Source organism: Solea solea, chromosome 1, assembly GCF_958295425.1.
Source record: "Solea solea chromosome 1, fSolSol10.1, whole genome shotgun sequence".
NCBI lineage: Eukaryota > Metazoa > Chordata > Actinopteri > Pleuronectiformes > Soleidae > Solea > Solea solea.
In genome coordinates, this window is record NC_081134.1 from 6,276,554 (window position 1) to 6,287,852 (window position 11,299).

At 40.9% G+C, this 11,299-nt stretch overlaps 1 protein-coding gene across 1 annotated transcript; it reads right to left on the reverse strand.

Moving 5' to 3' along the window:
- Positions 1 to 2,332: 2,332 nt before the first annotated feature.
- Positions 2,333 to 8,021, reverse strand: ednrba (endothelin receptor Ba). Its single transcript, XM_058649811.1, has 8 exons — positions 7,803 to 8,021; positions 6,814 to 7,292; positions 5,891 to 6,003; positions 5,133 to 5,337; positions 4,510 to 4,659; positions 4,214 to 4,347; positions 3,997 to 4,105; positions 2,333 to 3,226 (listed from the first exon to the last, which is right to left on the reverse strand). The coding sequence occupies exons 2-8, from the start codon at positions 7,255 to 7,257 to the stop codon at positions 3,092 to 3,094; spliced, it is 1,290 nt and encodes a 429-aa protein (XP_058505794.1). The 5' UTR covers positions 7,258 to 7,292; positions 7,803 to 8,021; the 3' UTR covers positions 2,333 to 3,091.
- Between the last annotated feature and the right edge of the window lie 3,278 nt (positions 8,022 to 11,299).

The window sequence follows — 11,299 nt, forward strand, 5'->3', positions numbered from 1 at the left end:
CTATGATTGGTGTTACCATTGTGTGGCTATATTTTTCAACAATCAATTCCAATGTCAAGCAAAAAAAAAGAAGCAAAAAACAACCTGTGCACCATATGTGCGTTTGTGGATGATAAATGGAAGTTCTTCTTGTACTACATGGCCACATAAATGTGTCTTCACATTGCCAAAGCGAACAAAAAAACCAAACGCATGTCAAAGAGTGGGACTGTGACACAAAGTCTGAATGTCCTCTGGTGAAGGACGAGATGAAAGACGCGTTGCAGAGTCTGTGGTTTGTCAGTCTGATGGATTCCTTTGGTTGTGCACATCTGTACGTCGGTGTGATGAGCTGTGCTTTTGTGTGTGAGATCAATTGTGTGCGACCAAAAACAGCACACCAAATTAGACCAAGAACTTACATGTGCACATATGCATGCCAGCGGACACACTATCACATGCACCCATGGAGAGAATCCAGCTCAAATACCTTTGTTTTGTGTGTTCTCAGGCGGCATTTATGTCTCCATTTGACTTCAGTTCCATTTTTTTCCCCCCTTGAAGAAATTCCTTGGCTGAACACAGACACACATGCACGTTTGTGCTCATAATGAAAGCATATTTTCTTAGTTCTTCCCAAATGTTAGTAGAAACTTAACTCTTCTGCCCATGCTAACAAGCCACAATAAACTAAGGTCGCCTATATGATTTGTGCATGTGCTCTCACACACAGTTTATTCAGATGATGCTATGCAGGTCAACTCAGGATTACAGTAAGAAAAAAATAAAGTAAGCGACATAATGTTCATACAAATGCTGCTTTTGGATTCAGTCCTGCTGAACCTTTAGAGTAAATATTCAACCGAGAGTAGACGGAGGGATGGAAAAGAGATGATGGATTATTTGGAGAAAGAGAGAGCCAGACTAAGCCTGCTCACACCCTAACCCCTGAGACCCGGAGCAAATCGATCAATCCTCCGCTGCAGCTACACTATTGCACTTTCTGTTGACTTCAAAACTGGCAGGAGTCAAGAATGAAGCATGTGTGGTGTCCAAATATATTGCATGTGCAGTATGTGTGTGTGTGTATGTTATGAGAAGATTCTTTTGAGGCGATAACAAAGGGTTTTTGTTTTAGAAATCGCACGCTGACAGGTAACATTAGTACCCAGGGTAGGTATAAAATAGGCTTGAGCTTGAGCTTCAGCCTACACCTTTTCAGTCTATTTCTTTTGTGCTACCTGCATTTATTTGTGAATACCTGTGACCGAAATAAACAAACTAACTGAGAACTAAGAAGGACGTACGCCTCAGTCCACAATGTTTTGTCAAATGAAAAGGAAGCTCTCAGCCCCAGCTAACACTTTGAGTTTATCCAAACTTTAATGACTTAACATGGCGCTTAGTCTAATTAACCCCTTAGGATTTGGGTTTCAACTTCATTTTCTCACTCCTAGTAGCAATAAAAAGCGACATTAACGCTGTATAATAACGCGCTGCCGCTTTTAGTGTTCGTTGTGAGTGAGTTTTACTGCTCTATGATGCCCTGCATTCATTTTGTCGAAGCCTAGGCAGAAACAGTTTCATCTGTACGAGGACAGATGACTTAAAGTGAATCTTGCCTGTGTTTACATTCAAATATTAATCATTTATGATATTGGCAGACGTTTAATCGCAGTGTGCATGAGCAGATACATCAGTAGAATCACTGTGAGGAGTAGAAAAAGAAGCAAGAACACACTGAATGTGATTTCTCTGCAGATAGAGCAGCTTACGCCACCGGTTTTGATTAAATGTCAAACCACACTGAAGTAGTTTGGAAACATATTTGGAAGAAAAGAGGCAGAGGGGTTATGGGATGAAGTGGGAGACAGGAATGCAGGGAGAAGGGGCAACACGGGCATAGAGTGTGGAGAAGAGGTAAAGAATCAAGACAAGGAGACACAGGCTGAGAACAGAGTGAAAGCAAGGAAAATGGATGAAGACATGAGTCAAGGCAAGGCAGGGTGGTGAGAGATCACAGGACAGAGAGCTTCATTGACGTCTAATGTGACATGCGTGACACTGGTTTAGCCCCAAGGAACGTTGCCAGGTCAGAGCCCTCTGTGTTTGTGTGTGTGTGTGTGTGTGTGTGTTGGGGAGTGAAAAATAAAGAGATCACAAGAGTAATGTTCTGTATTAGCATTCAGCATCACATGATGCTGCCTGCTGTCACACTTAAATCAAAACCACACAGACAAATGAACACACACACACACACACACACACACAAGCTTAAAACTGTAATCAGATGATGGCTAAAAACGCAGCTTTTTTTTTTTTTTTTTAAGAAAGTACACAACTGACTCTCTGGTTTCTCGTTTTGTTATATTTATTTATTTATCATTGTATTTACTGCAAATAGAAAACCCACGTCTCGTCATATAAGCCGAGGTACAGGTCAGCTTAAGATAGCACAAAGCCTCTTGGAGTGGCTCATTAATGAACAGTATAATACAATAGCTGAACGTTCACAGCCTAAAACACACAGCATCAGTAGTTCAGTAACTAGTGGGAAAAATGGCACAGAGGCATACGTAGAAATGCAACTAATGTGACAATTAATAAAGTCTGCCAAATGCTCAGTACTTCTTTTCTGTACATACGATGAAAACAAAACATACAAACAAAACAATATTATACATTGATTTTATACTTTTTTTCTGAGCTGCTGCAGAGTGTGGGAGAAATACATAAGGCAGTATCACACTCAAACAGAACTTCAGAGTAATATTCACTTACCAGGCTGTGAGTCTGAGCATCTGTCTTTCCTCACTCACCTTTGACCTCCTATTTTATTTTCTCAACATCTGGTGTTACCTTACCACTATTCTTGATATCCAAGAAAACAGCAGCGATGCATCTGTCTTCTGTGCTCCATCATCAAATGTGTTCAGAGTTTAAGGCTAAAATTGGGGCTGATTTCCAAAAGAATGTCTCTTTGGAGTTTAAGGAGACATCATTTGATGTTGAAGATGAAGCAAGCATCATCCACATTCACTACAACCTCGATGATGTTGTTGTTGTTGTTGTTGTTGTCGTCCTCTTTTCTCACTTCCGGGCTTCAGTCTTCTCAGGCTGTGGTGGATTTGTTGGTCATGCGCGAATTACTCTGTTCAGAGGCTCGTTCGGTGACTTTCAGCTTCATGCACGACTGTTTCTCATCCATTAGCATCTCAGCCGGGAGGCACCAGCAGCAAAGACAGGACTAGAAAAAAGTGGGAAAAGCAGGAGTGAGAAACACTGTGAGGAGCAGGCCGGGGTGAAAAGGAATTGGCACATAGTCCCTCATGAAAGCACAGAATGTTGCTTTTCAGTGACATTCACTGCTCTCAGTAGACCAAACGTTACAGGTTACTCATCCCACGTGCAACAATATCTCATGTTCAACCCCAGTTTATGCTGTAAATATCAAGCCTATTGTGTATATTCTGGTAACCGTCTGTAATGTACATTCTATTTTAACTTTTTATAGTCGTATTGTTTATATCTTTCTATATTGTACTTTCACACATGTGGAAATGCATGTTTGATATTTATGATCTTTAGCTTTACTGTCTTTGCTGAGCACTGTGACAATGGAAATTTCCCCACCTAATAAAGGACTATCTTATCTTATCTTATGTATTTGTGACATTGACAATGGTAAAACTGCAGTCTATCACTATCACTCACTTCTCCCCAAAGCATGTAAACTACGGTGGCCTTACAGACCAAGAAAGGATATAAACACTCTGTCAAACTGTCTCTCTCTCTGACAAAACCACAATTTTTCTTTTTGCGTTGTAAGCTTCCACTTCAAAACCAGAAATGCACGCCTGGCTGCTATAGAAACAAAATGGCGGCCTCTGTAACACAAGCCCCTTGCTGAAAGTGATATAAATAGAATATCCAAATTTTTCTTTTACCAATAAACCCGCTAAAATGTTACACACTGGACCTTTAAAAATGTCAGTTTTCACTTTGCACTTTCCGTACCCTGAAGCAGCTCTTGAAGCGCTTGCTGACCATGTAGAGGGCGATGGGGTTGATGCAGGAGTTGACTGATGCCATGTTGATCCCGATGTAGTCCAATACCAAGAAGAAACTAAAAGGTGGACAGAGACACACCAGTCATCGATATTTCCTTCACTGTGTCCTATACTATCCTGCTTTTTTTTTTCGTGCACTATGGGAAATGCGTTTCCGTCCCTACCTGAGCAGTTCACAGCGGTTTGGATCTTTCTCATCATAGATGGTCAGCTTCAGAATGCGGCTAAGGTGGAGCGGCAGCCAGCAGAGAGCAAAGACCAGGACCAGGCAGAACACAGTCTTAGCCACCTCCCTCCGCTGAACACACACACACACACACACACACATGAACAGTGATATTCTGGCCACAAAATCTCTTAAATGGCAGAAAACTTTATTGCTAGATTTGTCAATGTATATCTGTATATTTAGTCAGCAATGATAAAAAAAAGAAGAAAGAATAAAAACATAAAAATTAACCTGTTTGAGGTGATCACTAAGAGCGATCTGGACTCCGTTCTTCTTCCTCAGCATCTCACAGGTCATCAGGGTGTAGAAAATAGCAGTGCAGACCAATGGTAAGCAGAAATATGCACTGAACAGCCACCAGTCCTTTGCTGACTTGTAAAACTACAGAGAGAGTGAGTACAGCACAGCACTGGGTTATGCACTATAGCATCTGTACGTTGGTCTTATGTAAAATGTTGGCTGTGTGACATGGACCAGCGTGTTAAACTCAAGGGTGTGTCTCACTCCAGAATCCAGAAGCACATTTATCAGTGTACCTCAGTGGAATTAAAAGTGCTGCAGTATGTTCTGTTAGACATATAGTGGTAAAGTGTTTTATTTCTATTTTTATTTGATTTAAAAAAAACAAAAAACTTTTTGGCATTATTTTCCTCAAACCTGATTTAACCCCGATCTGGCCTGGAAGCCACCACAGTTGAGTGCAGGTGGTTTTGGTGTAAAGTATGAAGCCTGTATGTGTCAGTGTGAGTGGCTCTCTGTATGTGCATGCACTTTTTCAGCATGCACAGCTGTGTCAACATGCACTGTTTTCCCTCCACAGTGATGGCCTCTGAGGGTCCGTGTTTCATCCCCACCTTCATAAAGTCGCTCTTCTGCATGGGGTGGAGCAAGCAGATCCTCAAGTGTTCTCCTTTGTAGTCCATGGTGATCATATCAAAGGCTATTGCCTCTGGCACAGCCAGGACGATGGATAATATCCAGATGAGTGTGATCTCAATCGCCATCCACTTCGGAACTCCATACCCTTTGATGCGGCTCCACGAGGCCACGGCACGATACCTGAAAGATCAACAATCACTTTGCAAACCTGGAATTATTAGTTATGGGGATTGTTTGTGGATTGGGGGAATATGTTTTTCCTTCCCTGCTGAGAATTTTGTCATGTAGATCTCTCTCATGTCTGTTAGGCAAAAGCTCATTATTAGCCATAACATAGCACTGCTGCGTTCACTGTTTTGGTTCATATGTACAGTACAGACATGAGACGTATTTTTTAGACTGGAAAAGGTTAAATAGACCTTTCATCACACATCTTTTATCCTAACTTGCAAAGCTGAAATGTACATTTAAGCATATTCAAACATCACAATAATGACTGAGTCTTCAGAGTTCAAGAGGAAGTCCATAAAGTATAAGTGGCAGCGAAGAAAAGGAATAAAATCTTTATTAATGGATGGACATCTAAAAGCCAACACATTTGTCTTCATCAGGGCTCACATGTTTGAATAGACAGTTTTCACTGATATTTTGCGACATTAACCCAAGTTAAAAGTGGTCAGTAATGACTAAGTCGGTGGTGAAGTTAGTGTGAGCTGGGTGTCCACTGATTTACCTGTCGATACTCAAAGCGCACAGACTCAGCACTGTGATCCCCACTGATGCTTTCTGGACAAACGGCACCGTTTTGCACAGAGTCACACCGAATGGCCAGTCTTCTGCCAGGAGCTGGAGAGACAGACAGACAGACAGACAGACAGACAGATAGACAGACACATGACTGAGTGCTGTTGTGTATTGTCTTTTGCACCGGGGCTCACGATTGATGTCAAAGCTCAGGAGCAAACGACTTTACTCTGGTTAACCTGCCCAATATGAGACACTGCATGTTTGCTTTAGGCCCACTGGTATGTTGTTTTAACATACTTGCCCCCTAACCAAAATAAACACACTGGTGTGCATGACTTCACAGGACAGTGCATCGACTTACATTCATTTCCTGTAGACTTACTCTAACCTTAACCTTCAGTACTTCTGGCCTAATCCTAACCCTGACCCTTAACCTTAACCTTACCCTGACCGCAGCCTCACTTTAAAACATGTCTTCACTTTAAAATGTAGTCATTTACATTATGGGGACTTGATTTCGGTCCCCATAAGGAAGAGAAGTCCTCATAATGTGACTGTGTAAACAGACTTTGGTCCCCACAACATAAGGAAAACCAGATAAGCACACACTGGACTTAACAGATAATAACATAGCAGAGAGGGGATGAGGGGATATACCAAGGCTCAGTATCTAGTGAAGTAATAACATGTAAGAACTGATTGGAAGCCTCTTTCATGAGTGTGTATGAGTGTGCTCTGGTGAGTGTGTGTGTGTGTGTGTGTGTGTGTGTGTTTTAAGTGTTAAAAATACAATATGTTTTTGACAGCCCAGGCATAAAAAAACTGAGGATTCACAGTGGAAATAACAAAAATACCTATTTTCACTGCATGTGATGTATTCAGTCAGCCATCTTCTGCACCTGAACTCACCTTGTAAACGTTAATGGGAATGCCAATAATGATGTGCAGCAGGTCTCCCAGGGCCAGGCTGGCGATCAGGATGTTTGGCCCGTTACGCATGCACTTATTCTTGTAGATGATCCTCAGAAGAGTGGAATTGCCGATGATACCGACGACAAACACCAGGCACGACACCACTGTGTTGATGTACTTAAAGGTGTCTCTGATTTCCGTGGGTCCAGAGCACATGGGAGGCAGCCGACGACGGGGCATCGTGATGTTGGGCCTCACTGGACCCTGTACATCCCTCTCTACGAGGCCGAGTCTCTGGGTGACAATAAGTGGTTCCTGGGGGACTTGGTTCTTCGGCTCCAGTTGTCCACTGGCCACAAGGATGTGAGCTGTCAAGAAGAGAAACTCCCAGCGGAGGAGATGAGTCTTCATCCTGGACTTTGTCAGAAATATGGCTTTCATTTAACGGGGCTGCAACTGATCCTCCGTGAATGCGCCTGGAATACAAAGAGGTTTTTAAAGAAATTTTTCTGTCTGCAGATCTGATCTGTGACAACAGGAATTTAATTTCCCTGTAACCATATAAATTATACAAAGCTCCACGATTTATGGGGTGGTCTTAACTCCTGGCCTGTCTGCTCAACACTAATGAATCAACTCACAATAATATCTGCAGACCCTCCCTCTACAAACATTAATCACACACTGTACAAATGTATTAGCAGGAAGGGGAACTCATTGCATTTATTTATTCATCTTTATTTCAACTTTCTTTGAACTTTTACGTGGTTGACCGTGACATGATTTATAGGACGACGGTAGTTTCATTCAGAAGTAAAAGATAAAACAGAGGTGCACAATTAGGAAGAAGATGGAGTAGTTATTAATAGTTACATTTTCATTATTTTAAACCAGTTGTAGGGAGGGTGCTGTACTTTTATTGATCCCTCACTCATCCATCAATGAACCCCCCCCCCCTCGTCAATATAGCTAAAACTCTTACTTACCGCCTCTTTGATCAAAAGTCCCTGGTAACTGTCAAAGTTCCCAAGGGGACAGGATGCTGTTGCTGCTGTAACAGTCCAGTCATCTCAAACTGCAGCAGTCCTCTTTGTCACTGGTGTCAAAGCAGGAGCCCGTCCACATCTACAGTCCAAAATCCTCAGTGGACTCATCTGGTAGTCCAGTCTTCTCCAGCAGTGACTGCTGAGTGTTGGTGAAAAACAGAATCAAGAGTCTGCTAAGTTGATCCCAGTTCCTCCAACCCCTCCCCCTTTAAAGCAGGGGGTGGAGGAAGACAGAGGAAGGCAGGCAGGATGTTCTGAAGATTTGTCGTCTGAATCCAAGTGCAATAAATCAATTATTGTGTTTTTGTGATGAAGTATATTCCAGGGTTGTAATGTAACACTGTACCTAAGTACAACATTCAACTTATCTGTACTTTACTTTGTTATTTGTATTTCTAGCAACTTTTAATTTTACTCCACTACATTTCCTCTAACTATCTTTGTTATATAAAATCAGAAGAAGAGTTGGTAATGTTTGTATTCATGTTGAGCTTTTCTAGTCTTGATGAGCTGCTTTACACTACACACTTCAATTGTTTTCATTTTTATTTCTCTAATTCTTACTATAAAATGTTTGTTTTCTACCAGGGTCATTTTCTGATATTATTACTTTAACTCCAGTATTTTACTCTTATATTCCTTAGCATCCATTCATATGTCTGCAAGCGTTCCCGTTTTATTTGTCAGATTAAAACTTTTACTCTACTATGATTATCTTTGGTGAAGTAAATGGTCAAATCAAACCCTGTTGCCACTATTTCCTGTACTTTACATACACAACAAAACACTTGGACTTTGTCAGAATGTGTTTTTTGTTTGGCCGCAGATAATGGCACCACGTTGACCCACCTTATAATCACTATGATGTTATCTGGGTTTTTGATGATCTTTAGAGCGCTGACATTGTCCAGACGTTTACTAAACTGCTCACTTCAGCTCAGTAAACTCCCCTCAACCAGAACAAGTACGGCGGGAACAACTCGTAGGTTGTAAACCGACAAACCGTACGGGTTCTGATGATTAGTCGACAGAGATGAAAATGAACGTTAACATATAACCAAAAGTGCTTTGATGGCAAATAATCATAATATCTATCACATATAATAATATATCGAGTAATAGTTTCACCTGCTGGAAAGTTCTACAGACATATTAGTCAATAAACAAATGCATCACATAATAAAAAATCGACAATATATCAAGAATATCTTTGTTTGTGTCAGAAGTGACACAACTACACGTGAACTCTCATTTCACAATTTGTCATGATTCATCTTTTAAGCAAACATGTTTTTTTATCAGCACCCTTTCACCTCTTCTTTGCACGGTGAAGAAACATCAGGCTGCATATGTGAAGTGAAATGCAGTGTACGTGACAGTAAGTGTTATCTTTTTTTGTCTTTATTTTAGCAGCCGTGATGAAAATTGAACGTGGTCATGATTTCACATGACTGGCCATGTGTCCACAGCACTCACCTGTGATGGCCCCGTGTCTCACAGCGAGGCTCAGACATTCTGAGAAGTCCGATTCCACGCAACCATCAAAACCAGATGTGCTTCTGCATTGACAGATTACCATCGGAGTGGAGCCTTGAGAACTTATATTAGGTATATACTGTAGTTCAGCCTAATGCTTAAGTGATATTCTGTATATGTTGGTTCATAGGACAGAGATGCTTATCTCTATGTGCTTTACAGATCTGAGTGGTTATAGAAATCCACGTCGTTGTTGTTACCACGTACCAACGCTCTTGACCTAATTCCCAGACTTAAAGCAGGTACTCCAAAATTTGTAGGAGAGTGGAAAGATATGATTCATCCATTCATCAGCAAATCCGCAGCTGTGTGGGGTACAATCCTTTGCTGTTTTGTTTATACATTCAAAAATTACAATTACATGAAAGTATACATATTTAACCGCTACAATAATTCAAGTTTTGGTTTAAAATATTACTCATAAATGTTATCGCATGGTTATAAACATAGTTATGGGTAATAGATTCAATTTCTGCACATACTGGACCTTTGAAAGATGTTAGTAGTTTGGAACATTTCTTAAAAAAGTATATTAACAATATTTGCGTTAATATGGAGCATAAACCTTTCCTGTAGCCACACATGTTCTTTGTACAAGATGTACTGTGTGATGTACATGTAGTCAGACACAGAAATTATTGTATACAAGTATTACGTAACATTTCGAGGCCACTAAAATGACCTCAACAGTAAAACAATACTTGACTTTCATTAAAACAAAGTCATGGGGGCAGTTGTTGCTGACAAACCAATGAACAGCATCTGTGTCAAACAGCAGTTTTCTAAGGTCAGTATTAAGTGTCCTAATGGACTCGATTGGATGATGAACTGTTACAGAGAGCTGAACGACAGCCTGAGTGGGAACATCCTCCTTTGTCATGACTCTGATGGACACATCACCTCTTTCCGTGTGTGTCCACCTGTACGTCCACATCAGTCCCATTCTCACAAACACAGGGCCTCCAAACTTACATTTTTTACTTGGACTCAACTTGACTTCTTCTAAATGTCTTCTAAAGGTCCTACGGAAATAAAACTAATGTCTGTCCACGTACAAAAATCTCCACGGCCTTTTCTGACCATTGTTTCCCACTGTGCCCCAAAAGGAGAACGACATCATTTCCCATATTTGGTTGTATAGGGATATTTTGTCTGAGCAAGTCTTACGTCCTTTCATTTATATTTTATGTGGAAAAAAAAGTAAATGTGGGCTCATATAATCACATTTACCATCAGCTAGTTGCAGATCACGTCCACTGTCACTGTCGCAAAAAGTAAAATTCAATGTCAGTTTATTTATCCCTGTAATATTTGAGATTCATATGTGTCATGGCCGTCCTTCTAGCGTCATTAGCCCTGTTTTGACATGTCTGTTTGCATGCCGGCTCGCAGCGACACAGTGATCATGCTTGCGACTTTGAAATGTCATGTGACGTCGAGGCAACTGAGCTTTGAGGAGCAGTAAAGTGAGCCTTGTGAGGACGGAGACAGCGCTCTGTCTCATGTTCAAGCCCCTGTGGCAACGAGCAGCAAACAGTGAAACTCTCTATGACTCAGTAACTGGCCTGTAATGAATAAAGTCAGTCTTTGTGATGATTTCTTTAACATTAGGCTCCTTACGTGACATGAAAAACAAATACTTTAAAAAAATAAATAAATACTGTAACTCATGGCCTTCCATCAAAGAATCCCAAGAAAGATGGTAAATCTTCCATTTTAGTAAGACTTTTACTGCTCTTTACTTGCAGTGACTGATGTCCCAAGAAATCCAACTGATAGCAAAGAAAGGCTTCTTTATTCCTTTCAGCATTGTTGATGTTATTGCTTTTATTTTTCTAAATAATTTGCCAGTGCTGGTTAATGTGTGCAGAGCCTCCCCACACCATTCAAAAGCAGAACAT

Bases quoted from the DNA above. Each gene is read 5' to 3' on its own strand.
- ednrba (XM_058649811.1), bottom strand. From the start codon at position 7,257: ATGAAAGCCATATTTCTGACAAAGTCCAGGATGAAGACTCATCTCCTC. The intron at 4,660-5,132 runs GTGGGGATGAAA...CTCTCTCTGTAG, and splicing joins AGAAGAGCGACTTTATGAAG to TTTTACAAGTCAGCAAAGGA. The intron at 4,106-4,213 runs GTAGGGACGGAA...TCCACCTTTTAG, and splicing joins AACCGCTGTGAACTGCTCAG to TTTCTTCTTGGTATTGGACT.